Raw genomic sequence first — 25146 nt, 5'->3', positions numbered from 1 at the left:
CAATGATAAAACATAGAAAACTAAACCTGAATGTGTCTATTCAACATTAAGTGTAAAAGTAACTGTACCTTGCAGTGTAGGCAAAGTCTATCAATTTCTCAAGAGCAGATGTTTCGAAACCTCCATTAAGTTTGAATGTGATCACGTTTTCTCTCACGTTTCCCTTTGTTTCATCATCAGCCGTGAACAGTTCAAAGAGATGAGGACTGACACTAGCTAATACAGCACGATGGGCATGAAACTCTGCATTCCCAACCTTAAACACACAAAAACAAAATCATCAAAATGCATCACCTGTTCCTTTAATTGAATTTTAAAATACTGCATACAAAAAAAAAAAAAAAAAAAAAGAATAGCCAGATAAGAAAATAAACTGATATTAACACACAAAGTACACCAAACTATAAAGAAAAAGTTGTACATCCAAGATATACCACTGTTTGGACCTACCAGAAACTCTTCCCCTAGTCAATTATAATTTAATAATTTTACATTCCCCATAGAAGTTAAAGGAATAATGTTATAAGTGAAATGCTGTCAATGCACTGGAAAACACTCACATGTAAGATAACATCACAAAAATGTTTGTTCTTGCGCATCATGTTGAGAGCCTGCAGTGTGTGCTGATTATGTTTGTCATCAATGAAAACTAGCCCATCCACTTGGGCAGGATCAGATTGCTGTTCAACCATGGTATCTTGATAACCGAGAACCAGTTCTGAAACAAATTAATAATTTTTTAATACATAAAAATTAAATTTTAAAATTCAAAAAACCAAATTGTTCACTTAGTTACTATATAATTTTGTCTGAAGGACTTCAGTATTCCTGAACTTATGTGTAGAAATTAATATCACAAAAGTATTGGACTACCCTGTAAGGCTGGCAAGGCATTTTTTCAGGCAAAACATGAGGAGCGCACTTTGATCATCTCTCATTCCCTTCTCTGAAGCAAAATTACAATTGTTTTTTCTACTAGCATGTATCCGCAGCTTCACCCGCATTGATTAATTCAACCGTTAGATGTTTATAAACCATTAATTTAAAGCAAAATAGAAAACATTTATTAACACATCCATTTTACGTACATTTCATGAATTACATTTTATTTTTTAATTATATTGTTACTTTCAATGCTTATAATACATGGTTGGTGGATGGGACAAATAATATTAGAACAATCTAAAAGATCATATTATATAAACAATGAACTTTTTTTCTTTCTTACAAACCCTCCAGATAAACTATATTAAGTATCCTTCCATTTGGAGCTAATATGTATAGTGTGTTTGCCTTTCCAAATTATGAACAACCCACGTGCAGCTGACAGCTTCATTTTGTGAACAAGAATTGCTCTTTGACACAGCTATGCACGATCGGTAAAACGCTGTGCCCACGCATGTTAAAAATTTCAGATTTCCAGTGTCATAGATTTGGCTGGGCATTGACCACACACACACAGACAGACATTTCTGGATATCACAGACTGAATATGGCTTTCATGTCAAGGACCGAAAATGGCCTCCTACGCCATGGATTTAAAAATGGCTTTTTGACTTCTATTACCTATCTTATGTTAAGTCACCTAGCGACAGTGACTCATATAATCCTGGCGACAGCATGTTCTTCGCTGGTTGTTTGTTAATAACCTTCCAACAAACACAAAAAAGAAAAATCTAGCTTCGAGGTGCATTTGGATTTGCTTCCATTCACCTATGTTCAAAGTTTCAGATCTGCGTGCCGTAAATTTAGCTGGACATTGTGCACTTCTTTTTATTATTACAGATTGCTTTTTCAATCAAATTAATCTCAATGTATGATCAAACTGTCAGTGAATTAAAAGTTTATACAAATTTCAATATCCTGCCAGTAAGCTCCTTTCTGATAATTAAAATTGTGTTCTTGTCTGAGATGTTAATTATTTTGGCATCAACACAAGGATTATGCTGATGAGTGACTGAATTAAAGATAGAAGTTTTTTTTGAAAAATGGTCCTGTGATAGAACTAGTGTATGTAGCAGTAGGGTGTGGCATGTGACTGCAGTGTTGTCAGACCTAATACTGACCATGCAAGTAACAGTTGGACACAGGATGGGTACAATGAGATCTCAGCACCTTCAATCGTGGCCAGATTGTCTGTGCCAAAAGTAAGAGACATTCCACCTGAGAAGTTGTGCAAGAACTGGGCTTTCCACACATCACTGTGTCAAGAGTGTACTGAGAGTACATAGATTCTTATAAATCAACTGCCACCAGGGTCAGTTTCCATGGTGAAGAATGTGTGGATGATGGGGTTTGCTGTCAGGTGTTGAACGGAAACAACGGACAAAGGATCACAAACAAGATATCTCACAAATTCAATGTTGGACAGCAATGACGTAAAAGCAGCCAAACCATCCAGAACCATCGCCTCACAATGGGGCACAGAAGCCACTATACCACTAGGGTACCTCTGCTCACTGCATGTCATGAGACAGACATGGAACACCACCACTGGACTCTCGAAGCATGGAAAAAAAGTCTTCTGGACAGGAACCAGTTGGTATATGCCGATGGCAGGTTTGGAGTTTATTACGAAGTACTCTACATGAAGCGATAGATCCATTTTGCCAGCAGGGTACAGTTCAGACTGGTGGTGAATTTATCCTTGTATGGGGACTGCTCATGTGGGATGAAGTGGGACCTTTGGTACATCTGTTAACATCTCTCCCGGTGAATGATGTAGGACCCTGCTATCAGATCATGTCTGCCATTTTATTCACTTGCACTCTGCAGGAGACCTGTACCCAAAGCAAGTCAATGCACCCATCGTTCCCGAATTGTGGCCAAATGGTTCCTTTAATATCCCTTGGACATGAGGTTACTAGCATGGTCCCCATCTCAGTTCCACTGATCATGTCTGGGATGCTGTCTAGGGGGATACACTCATCCTGCATCATGCTCTGACCAACATGTACAGCAGTCTTGGACCAGTAAGTCTCCCCCAACGCTCCCGGTGTCTTACAGAGTACATGATATACCTCATTGTTGTCATCAGTGTGAAAGAGGGTACTACATGCTACTGGCCACATTATCGCTAATTCAATTGCTCATCAGTGTATACTTACTTTCAATACCACCCTTTCTCCAGCTGAGAAGAGAAGAAAGTACACATTCATACCTCACACAAGATTAATAAAATTTTACCAAGACACAGTAAATTTAAAATCATTGTTCTGTTCCAGTATCCTACTCAAAGAATTCTCCAGAGATTCAAACTAATCTTGTAGTTTTACTGATTATATGATGGTAGCCAATGGTACCATCGTCTTACATCGAACAATAAGGCACGAATTTTTATTCAAAAATTCCATGCACACTGCCTGGGATTCGACCTGCAACTACCTTAATAAGAAGCCAGTGACAATGCCACTAGACTATCACACCCCCATCCCTCCTTTGCAGAGTTCAAATAAGTGGAAGTAAGTTAAATGCAAAGTCTGGTCCGCAGTGCAACTATGGTAAAACACACAAGCTAATCTCGTGCAGCTTTCTGTTCATTAGCTTCAGTCTTTTGTTGAAGGCTTTGGTTTCACAAAATCCACTTAAGGGGCGAGAAGGGTGGGGGGGGGGTGAAAATAAGTGATGAAGGAGTTGAATTCTTTATATGAGGATATATATCTCAGAAACTGAAGATGTTACAGACGTTAAAATTGGTAGGCCCTATTTGGAATCTCTTTTAAAAATAAGTGAACACACTTGTTTTTGGAAAATCCACTTCAGGGGTGAAAAGAATAACAAAGGCAGGTGAATCTTTAAAATGAGTATCATCTTCTACCGTTTTTCCCACACCTGTGGGGTCGCGGATACGAACTGTGTCGCACATGTGGATTACCATTGCGTATTCCTGTTATGGTTGTTAATTTGGTGTGTTGAGTGAATATGAAGAGTAGAGTGTTGGGACAAACACAAACAACCTTCTTGGAACATGACATGACCAGGTGTTAAGTTACGATCAGCAACAGCTGATTTATGAGGTTGGTTGTGTCTGATACACCTGGTATGTTCTTCGATGCGAGTACATACCGTTCGTGAAGTCTGCCCTATATAAACCTTGCCGTAAGTACAGGGAACTCTGTAGATACCAGATTGTTGCAATTTAGGCAAACTGTCCTTAGATGGTCGCAAGAGTTGCCTAATCTTAATTGATGTTCCAAAAACAGTTCGTACGTGGTACCTACGTAAGATTTTAGCAATACAATCCATCGTATTATGTATGTAAGGTAGGTAGCAGTTCTTTTTACATCTTTTTCCGGAACAGACGTCCGATTATGCGTAGATTTCAGAAGCTCTGCTGTAACCGAAGCTTTCAAAGGTGGTTCTCAAGGTGTTAATTTCCTCTTGTAGAGTTGACACTTCATAAATCCTCCTGGCCCTGGTTGTTACGAGTTGTAAGGATACCATGTTCCTGGACAGGGTGATTGTGAGAATCTGCGTGGAGATATCTATCAGTGTGTGTAGGCTTACGATAAACGCTGTGTCCTAAAGATCCATCCTCTTTCTTGATGATGAGAACATCCAAAAATGGTATTTTGCCGTCAGATTCCATTTCCATGGTGAAAAAATGGAAGGGTGCTGGCGATTAAGGTGATCCAGGAAGTGGCCAAGATTGTCTTCACCTTCCGTCCATACAACGAATACATTGTCCACATATCGCCACCAGTTCGGTTTGCAAGATGGCGACGACAAAGCTTTCTCTTCGAAGTTTTCCATGAAGAAATTAGCCACAACATGGCCACGCCATCTATCTGATCATAATATTTCCCATCCATACAAAGTAGGAGGAGGTCATGCAGTGATGGAAAAGCCTTGCGATCTCTTCAGTAAAAAATATCATTAATGAGAGACATAACACCAACAGGTACCCTTGTAAACAGAGACACCACATAGAGACTCACCAAGGATATCACCTGGCTGAAGTGATATAGTTTTTAACTTCTCAATGAAGTGTGTGGAATCCTTAAAATAGGAAGGGGTGTCAGGTGGTGGTGGTGATTATTGTTTTAAGAGGAAGTACAACTAGGCAATCATCCTCTATATATCACTAATCAGAGAGAAAAAATGGAAGGGGCCCGACACTTCGAAAAATGAAGGTATCGGCCAAAGGAAGACAAGGGCCACGAAGGGCGTGAAAATGAAAGACTCCCTAGCCCTCACAAACCTAATAGCGTCTGGGTCTGAAAAGAACAAGAATTGACCAAGGGAGGTCGGATAGGATAGATGAAAGTGAGGAGCCTGGTACAAGTAAGTGGAAGCAATGCCAGGACTCAGCCTCGTGGTTGCCAACCCACGCTCCAAAGTTCAGAGCCCGTGGGGCCCCTTTCAGTCGCCTCTTACGACAGGCAGGGGATACCGTGGGTGTTATTCTACCGCCCCCACCCAGGAGTAGTTGAAGTAGACTAGCTAAATATTTAGAAAGGACATATGTCAGGCTCAGTGAATCATGGCTACCTATTATCAGAACCATAAGAGAATGATGCTTTACTGTTGCCATTCGTTGTCTCTAGCATGGAGCTAAAATGGTGTCCCTTTTAGATTTTAGGGCACCATTTTTAAGTTCCTTATTGCTTTCTCCCACAGACATAAATAGACTGGCAGCACCCTATCTCGTAGCATTGGTGCAAGTGAAGCCGGAAGCTTGTGGCCGCCGCCATCTTACGTCACTACAGAGCCAATGTAAACATGCACGTTACTGTGTTACGTACAGTTTTGTTTTATGTTGTTTTAATGCACATTTCACATTAATGTTTCGGTAAACTACTGTGTGGCAGAATGGTGAATAAGTAGTGTTTGGATGAGGTTTTTCCTATTTATGAAGAAAGAATAAGGAAGGAATAGGAGTTTCAATACATCAGTAAGTGGCATACATGTGCTTATGTACACCTGATGCCTACTTATTAATACATTTTATTCACTATTAAAGATGCCTAATTCAGTTCTTTCCGGTGTATATTTGTCGGCGTTAGCCCCCTCGTGATGGAGTGCAGCTAGGACCTAATATTAATTGTTACGGAGTACAGTGGATGTGCAGAGGTGAAAGAAGGTGCGGGGGTGAACAGGTCTCAAAATACGAAATTAAAGTTAAGATAAAATTTAACAAGGTTATATTTTCTTAGCAAATCAAGAAATAACAAGAATGGCAGGTACAGAGTAGCAAGGCAACAAATGTACAATTACAGTATTCACAGGATTTGGGCTTCGAGCCCCGGACTCAATTCTTGAGCAATTAGCCCAACTTTACCCAAAAACAAGATTCGACAAAGGGGCAGAAGACCCCAATCATGTTCAGGAGCACTTGCTCCCAATTACAAAATAAAGCCTCCTCGAGGCACCCAAAATCAATTTCAAAAGAGCAATCCGCTCTCAAAGTTTAAGCCTATCAAAGGCCACACCAAACTCTACTTTCAAGCTGTCCTCCAAGGACATAGACACAGGGGTAAAAAGATACCCAACCTACTGAGGTCTATTAAGTGAAGAAACGGAAATATTACATGGCCTCGACAATACCAATTTGAGAGGAGGCGAAGGTGCACTCCTAATACATTTTGTTTAAAACCTACTTGGCACTAGGCCGTTAATGCAAGGGCTAATCCCATACTAAAGAGGTGACTTATATGAGAAGACCATTTACATTACGCTAGAAGAAACGGTTGAGAAAATAAGTTCACCTCGAAGCAATATGAGTGGGAGCTCGAGAGGGTTACGCACTCTCTATCCCAATATGTAGTTTAAAAGATAGAATTGATACTAGGTGTCTTTACATTTTAGGGGAAAAGTTACATGGTAGAAAGGCTTCGGACCTGCCCCGAGAGTTAAACTGCTGAGCTAGCAAGAAAAGAAGTTATTAAACGGCCATTACCTGGTGGCTGAACTGCTGCCCGAAGAAAGAGGCGCTTCCCACCCCCCCCCCACCCCCGCTGCGTACTTTACACACTGATAGATGTTACTGAAGTGGCACGGAGACCCGAAAATCAGCAGTTTAAATACCCTCGGGGAAAGTTCGAGGTGTTTCAGGAATGAGAACACCCGCCCACAATCATTTTATTGGTTAATAACGAAAACCCCTACACCAGATGAAGAAGAAACACATTATTGGTGGAAAATTCATTAGAGAAATTCGGGATTGGTAAATTCAAAACAAGGGGAAAGAGCAGGGTTATACAGCCAACTTAAACAATAACAGAAAGAAATTTAACAAGGAACAAACTTTTGAACTCAAAATTTCTCCAAAAAACAGTTCTTTCACTTCGCACTAGGGTGCACCATTGTAATTCTTCAGTAGTGTCCTCTAGAAGAGAATGTTCACACTTCTTACCACAGGCAAAACAAAAATACATCGAAAACGACACAGTTCAGAAACTTCAAAATTTACAAGTAGGGACATCTTCTGAGAAACTTGAGAATTAACACAGTAGATAAAGTTCATGTTTCCTCCAGTAGAGGAGTTTCAACTGGCGCAAAGTTTGAATTAGCGGCGTGGAGGTGTACCACCCGGTACAATAATAATAATAATAATAATAATAATAATAATAATAATAATAATAATAATAATAATAATAATACATTGGGTTATAACTTAAGTTTTTGTTTCGGTGGTGTTAGTAATGGAATAATAGTAGCCTCGATCTCTTCTATTCTTTAAAGATGCATTGTAAGGATATCAAAATTACTGTTAAAATTAGAGTGGAAGGATTGGTAAGCTTGTAACAATCAAAATAGGTGTTAGGTTTATTATTGGACAATATTATTGAATATATCTCAGGTTTTGGTGCTAAAGATGTTAGTTATCTACCGTGTGATACTTGCAAGGAAGCTATTGTACAAAAAGAAAATCCTTAGCTGGGCTGAGTAGCTCCGACGGTTGAGGCGCTGGCCTTCTGGCCCCAACTTGGCAGGTTCGACCCTGGCTCAGTCTGGTGGTATTTGAAGGAATCAAACAGGCAGTCTCGTTTCGGTATATTTACTGGCACGTTAAAGAACTGCGGGACAAAATTCCGGCACCTCGGCGTCTCCGAAAACAGAAGTAGTTACTAGTTAGTGAGAGGTAAAACAAATAATATTAAACATTATTGTTAGAAAATCCTTATCCATTCATTTCTTTCAAGAATGGAGGTAATCTGCATGTTCCTACGAAAGGTGTTTATGTGTGCAAATTACTGAGATGTATTTCGTAGAGAACATATGTATAATCGAATCTGTATTTTGAGAGGCGTGGTAACCAAGTGGCTTAGTCACTGGCTTCTCACCTAGGCGGCCGGGGTTAGATTCCCGACTAATGTGTGTAGGACTTTTGAAAATGAAAAGTCATATGCCTGTGTTTCGGATTCCACGGAAAACTGAAGGTCTCGTGGCTATTATATATGCAGTCTCACAAAACAAGATTGCTTTTTTGAACTTTGTAGTCATAGTGAAGATTATTCTAACAAATTATGGGAGCACCCGTGGCTCAGACGGTAGCGCGTCGCCCTCTTACCGCTAGATACCGTGGTTCAAATCCCGGTCACTCCATGTGAGATTTGTGCTGGACAAAGCGGAGGCGGGACAGGTTTTTCTCCGGGTACTCCGGTTTTCCCTGTCATCTTTCATTCCAGCAACACTCTCCATTATCATTTCATAGCATTTATCAGTCATTAATAATAACTTTGGGAGTGGCGACCCCATCGTACTAATAGCCTATATATAATTCATTCATTACATCCCTGATCCGGTCAAGGACTGGAAAATAGGTTGTAGGTTTTCATTTTCACTTTGATTTGTTACATGTGATTCCGAATCTAGGAAAGGCTTGAAAGGCTTGAAAATCACCTAATATATTAGCTCATGACAAGTGAACAAACATCAATTAAAATGGAAATTGAGGCTTTGAGGCTACCAGCATTAAAGGAGAAAATAATAAATGAAAGCGATTGCTGTAGTGTTTTACCCTCCTATACAAACCCAGGATTAAATTCCAAACTACTCCGCAGTGCTAAAATGAAGTGAGGGCGTATGACGCAGTTGATGATGATTCGTCCGTCGGATGGGGAAGATATGCCTCGAGCAGACCCCTTGGTGCTATGCGACAGGAGAAGGCTCTGTGCCGGCATCGGATTTCACCCTCTCCCTTCCTACTAGCATATATCACGTCATTCATTCCTTCTCATTAATCTCCTATGTTGTGGTTGACGTCAGGAAGGTCATCCGGTTATTAAAAAAATCGCCACGACAGATTCGTCTCGCTTCATATCCGACCCTGTACAAAAACGGAACAAGGGTTGGACAAACAAACAAACCTGAAAATACGTGTAAAGCGTGCTGTAAAAGAGTTGAATGGAAACAGATTTGAGCACAGATCGGTCTAAAACAGGTTGGCTATTTTTAAGCATTCGTAAATTGCTATACCAGTGTTTCTTTAACAGTAAAATGAAGGACCTAATAGGTCTAATTAATCAGTGTTATTATTGCGATGTGTTTTAATTATTTTAATTATCTCCTGTCCAATATTCCCGTTTCGCCTACTAGTTTACATTAACGCATTGCCAGTCTAGATCTATATGTCTGTGCTTTCTCCTATCAACCTTTAATGCGTCGTTTCATTTCTCTGTTGTCTCCTGATGAAGAAAGGCAAGGCTCCCTTTGAAACGCGTAGTGTGTGTTTATAATTAATTAGGCCTACATGGCATAATCCAAAAATATACTTCATGAATAGTTACACGAGCCGTGAAAGTCTAACTGATATCAGAATCATATGATTCCTTACGATATATTCAAAATCGCTTCAAAATATATTTTGTCGCGTTTATCGTTAACGGAGCGATTTCCAAGCGCTTCTACGAAGATCAGCTTCGAACTTCGTACTGCACGCACCGTGCTATGATCTTTCGCATTAAAATATGAATTGTCTTTCCCTGTAGTATGCATTTGTCCAATAAATACCTCGAATATAAACCTGGGTAGTTCCACTGCATTAGGAAAGTGCCACACAGCTTTTAGAACCATTTATAGCGAATGCTTTCATTTAAACTAAAAATATAGGTGGTAGGATAGTTGAAAATGCTACTAGTTGCTTTACGTCGCACCGACACAGATAGATCTTATGGCGACGACTGGACAGAGAAGGGCTAGGAGTGGGAAGGAAGCGGCCGTGGCCTTAAGGTACAGCCCCAGCATTTGCCTGGTGTGAAAATGGGAAACCACGGAAAAACATTTTCAGGGCTGCCGACAGTGGGATTCGAACCTACTATCTCCCGAATACTGGATACTGGCCGCACTTAAGCGACTGCAGCTATCGAGCTCAGTCGATGAAAATGAGGAGCCTGGCACAAGTGGAAGCAATGCCAAGACTTAGCTAAGGGTCCCGTGGTCACCAACCCACGCTCCCAATTTAAGAGCCCTCAGGCCTCTAAAAATATAGACGTACATCCTTTTTTATTGAAGAAGTGTAGATAAACCTTCATGATAATATGTTCCTTTCGGTCATGTTTGTACTCGGCTCTTCAGAAATGTTCAGGTGATCACTTTTTGTCAGGACGTGTACAAGCTCTCGGGTTGTCCTCAGGTAAGACAATCCTCGAAGGTCAGAGAAAGGAATGTCAAGGTCAAAGAATAGAACGTCTCACGCGCACTAAAAAGATAGTCTCCTATGTGCACAATGGAGCAAGGCTATTTTCCAGAGCTTAATCGAGGAAAATATTTAAACAAGAATGTCAATACCTAGCAATGACTCAAGAACGGGAAATTGCCACGTCAACTATGGATATACTAATATGTTGTCTTAATGCTAGGAATACTACCGAGTGGCTGGGCTCATCAGTGGCTCAAATGGTAGAGCGTTGGCTTTTGCCCAAGGTGGCAGGTTCGATTTCGATTCAGTCAGGTGAATTTGTAGGTGCCGACACGCCAGTCTCTCATCTGTTAATTTACCAGGACAGAAAATAACTATTATTGGAACAGAATTTCCGGCACCTCGACTTCCTCGAAAACCGTGAAAATAGTAGTGGGATGGAAAATCAATAACTTTAAAAATACCGACTAAGTAAGGAGTGTGTCGAAATCTTCATGAAGATTAATTACTGCCATACTCACGGTTCAATGCAGACCTCTCAAATTTGTGAGCTCTTTGCTTGAAACAGTTTAAACGTGACTTAAATCTCTAATTTCTAGGCACTTTGCTTAAGCTAATTTATCAATATGTTTTCAACTTCCGAAGCGTTTTTTCGTCCACTATGATGTCAAACCTGCATTTCCCCAAATATTTAGTCTACAAATAGCGCTACACGATGTAATCCATGTCTGAATAAAATAATGGACTTTATGACCTATAATACTTCGCAAACAGGTTCCTTCCGCTCTTTAACTTCAAAATAATTTATGCTTCTACATGTGATAAGTTCCAAAAGGGTAATTTTTCAAATTCACTATGCAGATGTCTGTAGTTCGACAAATGTTGTAATTAGAAACCAAGGAACTAAAAATATGGCTCCCATAGATTACCTGACAACAAAGTAATTTTCCTTTCCACTTACTCTTCTCTCCATGATTACTCCATTCAAACTCACTTGAGAAAGCAGGTAGGAGAAGGAAAGGTCGTTAAGGATGGGACAGAGACAACATCAACCGAGAGTATGGAGAATATCTGCAATGATTCCAATATTGTGTGAATAGTATCACCATAATTCTGTGCCAATCAAAATGTTTTGTATAGGAAGATAAAACACTACAGCAATTAATTTTCTCCTTTAATGCTGGTAGCCTCAAAGCCTCAGTTTCCATTTTAATTGGTGTTTGTTCACTTGTCATGAGCTAATATACTAGGTGATTTTCAAGCCTTTCAAGACTTTCCTAGATTCGGAATCCCATGTAACAAATCAAAGTATTCACCATAATTTGTTAGAATAATCTTCACTATGACTACAAAGATCAAAAAAGCAATCTTGTTTTATGAGGCTGCATATATAATAATCGCCACGAGACCTCCAGTTTTCCGTGGAATCCGAAACACAGACATATGACTTTTCATTTTCAAAAGTCCTGCACACATTAGTCGGGAATCTAACCCCGGCCGCCTAGGTGAGAAGCCAGTGACTAAGCCACTTGGTTACCACGCCTCTCAATATACAGATTCGAAAGATTCTTAATTCAGTGACGAAACCTGTAAGTAGAGCAAAACATGAAAACTGTAAAAATATATTAAATGTATAAACAAATTGAATCATTTAGTTTGCTTGAATATCATCGTCAATACAGGTTGAAGTTATATATATTTTTATTGTAGGTTGACATTTTGCTAAGTTATACCCAACCGTGCTTGAGTACGAAACTAGCCCTGTAATATAAACGTGATGTTTTTAGCTTTCCGATCATAAGCATTGCTCAGATGTTTTTATTCTTCTCCTACGAACAAAGAACGGGTCACCATAGTAAAGATATCCTACTGAGAAATGCAATATAGAGCTCCATTTACTTGTGTCACCGCTCTTGGCACGTCAAGGATAGTGATAGTGATTTCGTCGCTAGCTTCCTTAAGAACGCGGCCGCGGTTTGAATCCCGGTCAAAGAATGTGGTATTTTTGAAATGAAAAGTCATGTCCTTGCAGTTCAGATTCCACGTGAAATTGGTCTTGTAGCTGTGATCACATCAACAGTCTCTTAGAACTGCAAGCTTGTTTTTCTTAGCACGTCACAATCTTACTTGAAGCGTGACTAAGCTGTCAGTACTGTGTGTTTCTAGTGTTATCGTTTATATCCGGTTCAGGTCAAGCTGAGCGAGTCAAACGAGCCGGTGCCTCCAGTGTTACATATCAAGGTCAAATGTGTATATGTTTCCACGAGCCGTTGGTCTGAACTTACGACTGGCATAGTCATCAATAAAGTATTTAAGTGGAACACAATATTTTACATTTCCGAAGGACACTGACACTTCGGTTAAGTGTACTAGGGACACAAACAAGTGGTCCTCGAGGTCTGCCTTCGTTGTCCTCCGAGAGTGAGCAAGTTAAAAGAAAGAAACCAAGCTTTTGACAGAGACAAACGGAAACAAAAAATCACTCTATAGCTAAGAAAGGGATTTCTGTTGCAGAAGTTTTCCTTCATAAAAACCAATGTTCCACATTGTTGATGGCTTTATGTAGTTTGGAAGTTCCAAGCAGTTTCTCTCCCAGGATTGGCATTTTATTAAATTTATGACAACCTACTCTACCCTCCCTACGAAGCAACAGTTTCTTATATGTAAACAAATGTAGGGCGCAATTTAATTGCTATCGTTGTCTCTTCTCAACTCACTGACGTTAAAAGTGGTCAAGTAACAGTTATGAAATAGATTTATGGACAGAAAACTTACAAGAGTATAGTAAATAGTGTTGAAATAAGTATAAATCAGGCTGAATATAAAATTAGATACGAAAAATCTCACACATGGGAAAGCGAAATGTAAAATGTAGGTATAAGCTAAGCCAGTTGAGAAGGGCTTATCAAAAATGGCAAACCACCACCATCACACGTGACCCGCTCGCCACGCGAGACTCTCGAAGGAGGGAGGCCTTTGTCCTTTATGGGACATTACTGGCGTATCCATTCAATTGTTATGGTTTTCGGTGATACCAAGGTGCCGGAAGTTATCCCAGAGTTTCTTTTATGTACCAGTAAATTTACAGACATGAGGCTGACGTATCTGAGCACCTTCAAATACCACTTGACTGAGTAAGGATCGAATCTGTCAAGTTGGTTTCAGAAGACCAGCGTTCTATCGTCTGAGCTACTCAGCCCGGCGCAGAGGAAAAATAAACATGCTATATAAATAAGAACTGTCGTTATGCCATGTCTCCAAAACGACTAAGAATGCATTAGCCGGTGTTGAATATACGAAAACTGAGTACCGTAGCTAAAAGCCGGCGATCGCGGTTATTTTGCAGCCAACGCATCTACGTCCATGATAAACTGTGATAGTTAAGTTCGTCTGCCGACCGTTATATACATGCAATATGTGATATAAAATGTATTCGAGTGTTCCGAAACTGAAAACACCAATATCAATGTTGCTGCAGCTGTTTTTCGTATCACAGGAGTGAATACCCATGCATTAAAGACAACATGGTCTGGTAGTCGGGGTTGATCTGGTGTCTAAACTAACGTATGAAAATAAAACACTTCGAGGATGAGATTAGGAAGATGGCCTAGACCCAAAAATTAGTATAATTATTTGTCTGAAATGATGTGAAAGACATGGTGAAATAACCGCACTGAACATTCTACACAGACAAGGTCTGAATTGTAACCTCCCATCTCCGATAATAAATCCTGGTCCTCCATATTACCCTCTGCTCAGACGTTCAAGGTGTGCCACTAAAAATATTTTAAAAACTTACTTTACCTGACTGCTGATGCGATTCTTAGCCAAGAAACCTCCCGATTTTTATGTGGAATTCAGATTACGAAGTGACTTCTTATTTCCAAGATCTCACATGTCATTAACGATAATCTGTAGCATTTAATGATAAAGAAGATCAAGCAGTATAAATAACATTTATGTTAGAGACTTCTGTCGAGGATCTATTTATCGAGGCTGGTGTTTATGAGGTGGAAGCAAGAAAACTGGAATCCTTCCATGCATATTATATATAAAACAATGGGCTGAGAACTCAATACCATGATAATATTAGGAGTGATTTTTCCCTCTCGGTCAAACAGGTTCACGACCTGCAAGACGAGCGTGATCACGGCGTCCCAGGTGAGTATGCCCCTCTCTTTCTTTCTTTCTTTCTATAACGTGCTTCTCACTCTCATATTTTGTCCAATTTTCGCGAATTCTTATTCCTTTCCGATCTCGAAACTAATATGTTTACGAAGCCTATGGAATCTGAATTTTCCTATCTTTCTAGACTTTTTCTGTATCAAGAGTCTCTTACTTTTCGAGAGTCGCAACCCATCCTTCACCAGTCATGAAAACTTTATCATCGGTCATCAAAATTTTCAACTATTTTCTTAGAGGCGACGAGTAAGTCTCAGAAATGGATTTTAATAAATAAATATAAAAGTAAAAATAAATGAAAATAATCAGTCTCCGTGTCTTCGAATTGTCTCAGGTGTGCTAACCAATGTATTAAAGTTGTATATCTTATACATGCTTTAAAGTGGTACTGCTGTGTGATTCTGTAAGACTGGACAGAACATTTCGGCTCGATCTGGAAAGACGGAGTTACTTTCCTTTTCAAACAATGCAAAGTAATCTCACGAATACAGTATGTGACGAATAATATTCACACTTTCAGACAGGTTCCAAGCCTCTTTCATAAATATAGAATCTGAAATACAGACCTGATCAACAGAACTCACAGGAAAATTAAAACAACCGACATTATGGAAAGTTCTTGTAAAATCGTGCATCCAGTTGTCTACATCGATATAGTAGTTCTCAATGGAGCTGTTTAAATTATTTGCAAACAAGAAGGAATTTCATTCACAAAAACGTGAATAACATGTTTGTGAGGTGAGGTTTTGTCCTCGGTCAATAACAAAGGCGTAAAGACCAGTCCAACATGTAAACATTAAGAAGCAAGCATGTGGGCAGGGCTTCTGGCAGACTTGGCGTGTTATATAGATGTGTACTTCCTATCTCGTTAGCAACTGTTACGCACAGTTGCCAAATATCGTCAACCAGTCACAAGGCAAAGATTGAATGGAAACTATATAGTGTCTACATGATTAAGTACACTAGACATGGGGTCAGTCATTTCATGTGGAAATCCACTGTTGCCCTTGTTTCATGTAAATAAGGTAAGGGGAATTTTGGCCATTCAGTTCTGTGTACTTCGCGAAAGTGGTCAGTCTGAGGGGTTAGGTGGTTCTGTTTCCAGAAAGGAAGTGGCGGCACTGTGGCCAGCACATTAAGTACCAAACTTGGTATTCATTTGAAGCTGAAGAGAGGAAATCAAGCAAACAACTCCTAGGATACCCACGGGTAGGATTTCGAGTGTGTTACACGAGAGTGAACACATCCCGTTTTAATCCTTCAAATCTATCTTAATTCAATACAGAAATTTCGTGACCCGCCCACAGCAACGACTAGACTTATCGTCGCTAATCAGATAAACCTGCAAGTAGGCCTACTCACTAATTCTACGGAATATCTTCCTTAAATATTAATATTCATATCATTCCATCAAGACGAATGTATGCATGGAAGGACAGTTTTCAGATAACACCTGTTTTACTATCTTCAGTTTCTTAAAGTAAAAAATATGGAATAATGTTGAGTGGTGGTGGTGGTGATTATTTTAAGAGAAAGTACAACTAGGCAATCATCCTCTATATAACACTAATCTGAGAGAAAAAATGGGAGGGATCAGACACTTCGAAAACTGAAGGTATCGGCCAAAGAAAGACAAGGGCCACGAAGGGAGTGAAAATTAAAGACTCCCGAGTGCTCTACCACTGTCGGGGTCGGAAATGAACAAACAAGAGTTGACCAAGGGAGGCCGGATAGACGAGATGAAAGTGATGAGCCTGACAAGTGAGTGAAAGCAATGCTAGTTACATACAATACGGCATGGTATAACCTCCAGAGATTAAAAAAAAAAAAACCATACTTTCTACCAATGAGAAGTGCAACATCGTGTCAGGAAGAAATGTTGCCTGAAACACTTGCGAAAACTCACGAATCAGTTCAATCCAACTTGTTCAAATACCTTTTTCTGTATGACATACTGAATAATTTCAGAATAACAATCTATTACAGCTGTTATTTTTCGATGGATGCAGCACCTTATATCGCCGGACTGAGTAACTCAGACGGCAGAGCTCTGGCCTTCTGACTACAAGTTGGCAGCTTCTATCCTGACTCAGTACGGTGGTATTTGAAGGTGCACAAATACGTCAGCCTCGTGTCGGTTTATTAGCACGTAAAAGAACTCCTACATGACGAAATTCCGGCTTCATGGAGTCTCCGAAAACTGCAAGTCTCACTTGTGGCTGCGTTAGAATGGAAGTTACTAAGGAAAAGGTGGTACCGAGTCCTGATATTTAGAGTACAACTAGTGTGTACGGATGTTATAAAAGGTAATATTCATAGGGTCAGTCGTGCTGCGATACCACTTTCCGGCCAAGCGAGGAAAGCAATCACTTATTCCTTGAACGCCTTATCATTAACTCCGCCAGCGGCTTTTTGTGGTTGATTTACACCTGCGTAAACTTTGGAAGTATTTGCGGATCCAATAAGTTTCTGGGGTGATAACTTTGGACATGGACAGCAATGGTCATCAAACACTTTTGAATTTGGTCGTGGTGATTTTTTTTTCCCCAACTTGCTTCACGTCCACCGACAGAGATAGGTCTTATGGCGATGATGGGATAGGAAAGGCCTAGGAGTGGGAAGGAAGTGCCCATGGCCTTAATTAAGGTACCTCCCCAGCATTTGCCTAGTGTGAAAATGAGAAACCACGGAGAACCATCTTCAGAGCTGCCGACAGTGGAGCTTGAACCCATTATCTCCCAGATGCAAGTTCACAGCTGCGCGCCCCTAACCGCACGGCCAACTCGCCCGGCAAAGGAAAAGTAAAATCACGAACTAAGGACTGGGATAATAATAATAATAATAATAATAATAATAATAATAATAATAATAATAATAATAATAATAATTGTACCGGGAGGTACACCCCAACGCCGCGCATTCAAATTCTGCGCCTAAATGAACTCCTCTATTGGCAAAACAGTGAAACTGAAACTACACCAACTTAGAAATTTACTCAGAAGACGTCACCACAGAAATAAGATGTAATTTTGTTATTGTGAAGTTTCCTGAACTGACTGAATTTCTACTAGTTTTGAATGCTATCCATCAAGAAGTGTGGACATTTTTCCACAGAGGACACTACTAAAAACTATGATGATGATAATAATAATAATAATAATAATAATAATAATAATAATAATAATAATGTTATTTGTTTTACGTCCCACTAACTACTTTTTAAGGTCTTCGGAGACGCCGGGGTTCCGGAATTTTGTCCCGCAGGAGTTCTTTTACGTGCCAGTAAATCTACCGACACGGGGCTGTCGTATTTGAGCACCTTCAAATACCACCGGACTGAGCCAGGATCGAACCTGCCAAGTTGGGGTTAGAAGACCAGCGCCTTAACCGTCTGAGCCACTCAGCCCGGCTAAAAACTATGATCATGCACCCTGGTGCGAGGTGTAAGAAATAATTCAAAGAAGTTTTGTATTCATAAGTTGTTTTTTTTCTGATTGATCTTCATTTGTTTTTGGGTTGGCAATGTTTCCTTTTCCTTTCCGCCAGTTTTGAATCTAGCCAATCCCTAATTTCTGTAATTAATTTTCTACCTATCAAAGGCTTCTTGTTAGATCCTGAAGTGTAACTTTGAATTTGACCAATTAAACTGAGAGGGTGTGGCTGGTTTATTCCTGAATGATCTCGAATCTTCCCTGAGGGTTTATGAACTGCGGCTATCCACGTTTCTTGGCCAACTGATTGTCATCCTACTAAGTGTGTGTGTATGTCAAAGCAGGAGGCGGGCGGACTCTCATCAATCAGCAGAACATCTACAAGGTAATGGCCACATAACATCTTTCTTTCTCTCTTTCTTTCTTTCTTTCTTTCTTTCTTTCTTTCTTTCTTTCTTTCTTGCCAACTCCGCAGTTTAACCCGAGGGAAAGGTCCGAATCGTTAACTATGTAACCTACTTTTCTAAAAATGTAACTTTCTGCCGGCTAATGTAAAAACTTCATAAAATTTTTAACTGTAAATCGGGGACAGAGAGTGATGTACCCTATCGAGCTCCCCTTCATCTTGGTTTGGGGTTACATTTTAATAACCGTTTTTCATTCTGTGATGTGGTAAAGTAATTTCTATACGAGTCACCTCAGTAGTTTGGGAATAGCTCCTGTTTCATCGGCCTAGAGCCCTTAGGTTTTTAAGTGTTCATTATATTAGAACGCCGTGTGCTTCCATTCCTTTTGTGTTTGGGCCAGTTATTTAAGCTGTTCGTTTCTATGAAGGCCCGGTAGGTTGGGTATTAAATACCCCTGTATAAATCAGTTTGCATATCACAAGTTGTGCCTTGAGAGGCCAGTGTTTGTAAGTTGATATTGCCTTGAGTAGGCAGTACGAAGCTGAGAGCCGGTTTGCTCTTTTCCAAGCTTTGTAACTGTAAAGTGTGCCTCTGGGAGACTAGATATTGTGATTTTGGGAGCAAGTGCTCTTGAATTAGGGGTTTTCTGTCCCTCATTAAATAATTCCTCTTCCTTCTGTAAAATTGTAAAACTAGGGGTTTAAAGCCCAAAGTGTTAAGGTTCTGAATCTTGGATTTTTTTCCCAATCTTGTTTGATGATTGCTACTTGTACCTGTAACGTTGTCATGAAAAAATTGTTAAGTTTGACATTCTGAAAATATAACCTTCAGTTTAAGTTTTAAATTCAATTCTTGAACAATAATAATAAAAAAAATCGGGAGTATGTAGTTCGGACAAAAAATAGCCAGCAAACTTAGCTACTTTTAAAACAAATGCAGTATTTACTTTACCTCTAAACGTCGTCCTCGTCATTGTCTGCTAGGTGAATTACAAATCTATCTTGGTTGCTATCCGTGTCGTGTTTCATGTACTTCTCTTTTCTTAATGGTGCTTCGAACACAAGCAGACCACCTCTCAGGACCGATCGTTCCAGCTCCTTCACGCAGAAGTTGACACATACTAGCACTCAAAGTTGGCATAACATTTTTCCTAACATTCGCCTTCAGCTGTGGCCAGATCATTTCTAGGGGGTTTAAAATACAGTGATATGGAGGGAGCCGCAAAACTTCGTGTCCACATGAGGCTGCGATCTCCTCTACAGCGTACCTTTTCCTGATATTGGCTGATTTGATTTCCTGCAATATAACTGCCTTGATGGGTACATGTTTTAGCACGGGAATGTTATTGTACTCAATATTAGTGTTCATGGAATGAAACCTAATCAGCTGCCGCGAATGATAGCTTGCGTTGTCCATCACAATTACACATTTTCGGTCACGTGGTAGGTTCATTTCGTCATGGCTATCAGCTTTGCAGTCTCCAATGTTTTTAGCCGATGAATAAAGGCAATTCTCAGCCCAGCCCTCACTGCCTCCAGCATGCAATACCATAATACGCTTGCCTCGCGATGTTGGTGGTTTCAGTATGCAATTACAAGTTCCATCATCCCACCCTTTCTTCACACTGTCATGCGTATCGTACCAAGTTTCATCTAGATAGACAACTCTGCACCCCTCAGAATGCAACTTCCGGAGACTGTCTATGAGTTTATATCGCCAAGCTACTATTCCAGCAGATTCCATTACATTTTTTTTCCCTCAGAATACGGAAACAAAACCCAAGTTTCATCAACAGCTGTCAGAGTAGTTTTTTCATAAGGAAAACCACACATATTTTTCAAATGTTTTAACAGTTCCTGTACGGTTGGTGACTTACCTTTAGTAAAGAATGTATTTACTTCGCGTCTCACCAAGTCACAGCAAAAATCATCAATTTTATTAAAGGTAACCCTATTATTACCACACTTTTTCGGAGTTGTAGGCCCCTCTTTACTATTTTACGTATAGTTTTCCAGTTAAGTTTCAACATTTTAGCTGTCTCAGAAATATAACCCTTGCGAACGTTGTTCATAAAGTATTCTTATGCGTTACATACCAGCCGCTGACTTTGCTTCCTTGAAGTTTTAGTCACCTTTCTTTTCTCCGCGGATCGACTACTACCCGGCTGAGTATCACTCGCGGGCACAGAACCAGTACTACTCGGTCGAATATCACTGCTACTGGTGCTAGGTTGAGGATCGTTTGCGTGCACTGGCAGATTTAATTCAGGATTTTCTGATGAGATAATTTCCAGGTGTGATTTCCACGGCCTCCACATTACTGCATGAAGCGAAGTGAAAAGCAACACACTTCACGAATATTAATTAACGAAGCAAAGAAATAATCAAAAACTTTCAAACAGCGAACAAAGCAACTGAATTGTCTGAGCTGAAGAAAGAGACTGACGTCTATTTAACAAGAGGTGCATTGGCAACAGAGCTGTGAGGATTTCTGAAGGGGAATGCGAACTTCAGTTTTGAAACCCACTGCCGTCATAAATCACCCCCTGCTAGGCAAGTGAGTGGCCAGGGAGATCGAACGTTTGCCGAATTGTTTGAATGTCGCTGGGTACGCGTTGCCCGTCTCAGCTATACAATTATCATCATCTAACAAGGATTCAATAATTCCAATGAAGAAGAGCACGAAGCCGCAAGTGCAACTTTGGTGCAAACATCTGCCGCGAGGCCCGACTAACGAAAGGCTCATCAAAAGTCTGGAGGACCGACTGAAATGGCCTTGTAATATTACTGAACTACAGCCTCTCTACTCAAGGTCAGTCTAGAAAGGTCTGGGCACGCTCCCACAATCCTTTGCCATATTGAGTCCTAAGCATCGTTATGATGTGGGCCAGCCCTATGTGATAATGTGAAATATATTTGAATTTGTAAGGAAAATGGGCTACTGCGCTACACTGAAACGAAATGGCGTATGGCTTTTAGTGCCGGGAGTGTCCGAGGACATGTTCGGCTCGCCAGGTGCACGTCTTTTTTATTTGACGCCCGTAGGCGATCTGCGCGTCGCGATGAGGATGAAATTATGAAGACGACACATACACCCAGCCACCGTGCCAGACAAATTAACCAATGATGGTTAAAATTCCCGACCCTACCGGGAATCGAACCCAGGACCCCTGTGGACAAAGGCCAGCAAGCTAACCACTTAGGAGCCGGACATGCGCTACACTAAATCGTTAGAATAAGTCAACTGGTGGGATTATTGTTTCCCGTGGTAAGCAATGGTGAGCTCAAGTTGGTACAGTGCAAAATTCCACGCGTGATAAATGGCGATCTACACAGAATTCAGTCTTGTTCGAGATTAGATTAGTTGTTTTCATTTTAACGATTGGTACCTAAAATCCTCTAAGTTCGAATACACTTTCCTTTGGTTATGCTCACTTAAAGAGTCAATATAGCGACTCCATAAGTAGGCTAACATTCGTGCCTTGACCTCCGTAGACTGATCTTGTCTTTACCAAGGACTTGCAGCTCGCTCTATGCTTGGTATGATGTACTAGTGATGACTTCTTCCTAACACACATTCTGAACGTAAGACAGTTTCTTATTCGGATCTTCGGGCTAGGACTACCCGAGAGGGACGATAATCAAGATATTATTCATTTAGGTTATATTCTGATTAATAATGCAATAACAATAGGGTTAAGTTTATGATTAATATTTATAGTTGTAGTAGCACCAGCAGCAGCGGTAGTATTGATAACTAATAAGGTAATAACCAAAGCAACTATTAAGGAATTATTATTGGATACAGTTACTTTCAATGCAGGTCTTTAGAAAACAAATCACGGTCACACGTCAAGTTTATGAACTATATTCTTTTAAACTCTGTTGACTTTATGTCTTCAAATATAGCTGTTAGTAAGACTAACATGTAGATATTTAATTTGTAACTGTGATTTGTATATCTTTATCACAGTAAATGCTATGCCATTATTTTAAGACATAGGTAGAGGCTAAGACTCGACGAGAAAACCAACAATGCCATTTCTGCCTGAAACTTAAAATGACTGATATGGCTTCACGAAGTGAAATATGGGCTGTGACTCTCCGTGATTTTTCGGCATCCCAGGCAAAGAGGCTTCTCCACGTTTCAGAAACGACAGCTCGGAGAGGGGTACAAAATTATCGATGCTTGGGAATTTTTGGCCGAAAAGCTGGGAGTAGCAGAAGGAAAATTTCAACATCACAATTAGAGGCAAGAGTTGAAAGGAATGAAGATCGGGATTGTAATCTTGCATGGTTCTTTATTTAGGGTTAGGCCTATATCCTGCCAAAATTCAATTCAATTTCAACGTAACCATCCAGTCTACACCTCAATTGAAGAGATTTGAGACTTGTTTACGAGAAGACAGAATATCGACCTAATAGACTGGCATCGTCGCTCTCCGGACTTTAGGCCAACTGAAAATATGTGGGCACAAGTAAAGAACCATATGCAAAAAAATTGGGCCTAACCGCCTTCAAGACGTCCTAATGTTATATGGAAACTCGTCCAGGATGCCTGGGATGACATGGCTAAGAACAGTCGATGTTTAGAGTAGTCGATTCCATGCCTACTCGACTGCAAGATGTGGTGGAGTTCAGAAGACAAGACTTTTTTTTTTTTGTTGTAATTGTTTGACAGACGCCAGTAAGTTCCGTTGGTTTGTTCATCCACGAAATATATTTTTGTTGAAGAAAGAACATTTCTGTTTGCAGCCACAATGTCATGGCATAATAAATGCTTGAACCTGGTGTTAATTGTTAAAATATTCACAAAAGAGAAATATATTTTTCTCTCTTAACAAAGCACTAGCTTAAGTTCGACGCACGGCCTCACGAGCAACAGTGTACAGTACCGTACAACTTAACTACGCTAGAGTAACCTGCAGATTTCGTCCATTATAACAACAGATGTCAAACCACGTCAGATCGTGGTCTAGCAACGTGTAACGTTGCCTGTCTCCGAATAGTAGCGAAGACAATCGAGAGAGGTCACTTACTTTTGCCTCATTGTACATGCCAGTACAACAGATTACGACATCGACTTGTCAAGAACAAGAAGGGAGGCAGACATAAAATGTACACTAGCAAAAGCAAGGAAGGTCCTCCTTGTGACAAAAAAAAAAAAAAAAAAAATCGTTCACTTCAAACTTAGATGTGCGTATTAGAAATAAGCTTCCAAGGCTTCGTGTACGTATTAGAAAGATGTTTCTGAAGACTTCGTTTGTCGTGTGGCACTGTATGGGAGTCCTGTTGAGAATCCAACACGGGACCGCTCGGGCAAAACGCCAGCATGTTAACCAGTTAGCAATGGAGAACGCTTAAAAGGTGGAATAAAAAATGAAATGGCGTATGCCTTTTAGTGCCAGGAGTGTCAGAGGACATGTTCGGCTATCCCGGTGCAGGTCTTTTGATTTGACGCCAGTAGGCGACCTGCGCGTTATGAGGATGAAATTATGCTGAAGTCGACACATACACTCAGCCCCGTGCCAGCGAAATTAACCAATGATGGTTAAAATTCCCGACCCTGCCGGGAATCGAACCCGGGACCCATGTGACCCAAAGGCCAGCACGCTAACCATTTAGCCATGGAGCCCGGACACGTAAAATGTGTAGAAGTGGAACTACGACAATAACAGGTGCAGAAAAAGGTTACAAGCTATTGAAACATGGTGTTACAGAAGAAAAAATACATCTTGAAGGGAGATGGGCAGATTGGATATAGATTAAGAGGTACTATATTGATTGTTTCAATCTGCTTTACGTCGCATCGTCACAGATAGGTCTTATGGCGACGATGGGATAGGAAAGGGCTAGGAGTGGGAAGGAAGCGGCCGTGGCCTTTAGGTACATCTCCAGTATTTGCCTGGTTTGAAAATGTGAAACCACGGTAAACGATCTTCAGGGCTACCGACAATGGGGTTCGAACCTACTATCTCCCGAATGCGAGCTCACAGCTCTGCGCCACTAACCGCATGACCAACTTGATCTGTTTGCCTAGAAGAGAACCACCTGACGAGTTAGAGTACACGACCACAAGCGACCTCCTAATCTGATAGGATCGAGTCCCGCCTAAGCTGACTTAATGTTGAAGATCGCCCAAATACCTAGTCCCCGAGCCACAAGAAATAACCAATGAGTAGAGCCCTGCGCGGATATACAAAATATCCACATCCGCTCCGCAACCACACTTCCTTCATCCGCACCCGCATCCGCGAATGGTTATCCGCATCCGCAAAATGGTTATCTGCGGATAATTTAAATATTTAACTACAGTATATGTCCGACTCGTTGGCTGAATTGTCAGCGTACTAGCCTTCGGTTCAGAGGGTTCTGGGTTCGATTCCCGGCCGGGTCGGAGATTTTAACCTTCATTGGTTAATTCCAATGGCCCGGGGACTGGGAGTTTGTGCTGTCCGCAAGATTCCTGCAACTCACACACCACACATAACACTATCCTCTACCACAATAACACGCAGTTTCCTACGCATGGCAGATGCCGCCCA

The 25146-nt window shown here is 40.6% G+C and overlaps 1 protein-coding gene across 3 annotated transcripts in view; it reads right to left on the bottom strand.

Annotated features, from left to right (window-relative positions):
* LOC136866305 (influenza virus NS1A-binding protein homolog) overlaps positions 1-25146 on the bottom strand; it is a 361110-nt gene that overhangs the window by 74674 nt on the left and 261290 nt on the right. For all 3 annotated transcript variants that reach the window (XM_067143147.2, XM_068226692.1, XM_067143148.2), the window contains 2 exons: positions 561-718; positions 69-256 (listed from right to left, as the gene is read on the bottom strand). In XM_067143147.2, coding sequence (XP_066999248.1) covers positions 69-256; positions 561-718 — 346 coding nt within the window. The remainder of the gene's footprint in view (positions 1-68; positions 257-560; positions 719-25146) is intronic.

This window comes from Anabrus simplex, chromosome 3, assembly GCF_040414725.1.
Source record: "Anabrus simplex isolate iqAnaSimp1 chromosome 3, ASM4041472v1, whole genome shotgun sequence".
Classification (NCBI taxonomy): domain Eukaryota; kingdom Metazoa; phylum Arthropoda; class Insecta; order Orthoptera; family Tettigoniidae; genus Anabrus; species Anabrus simplex.
The sequence above is the reverse complement of the archived record's forward strand: the minus strand, read 5'-3'. Positions and strand labels throughout refer to the sequence as shown.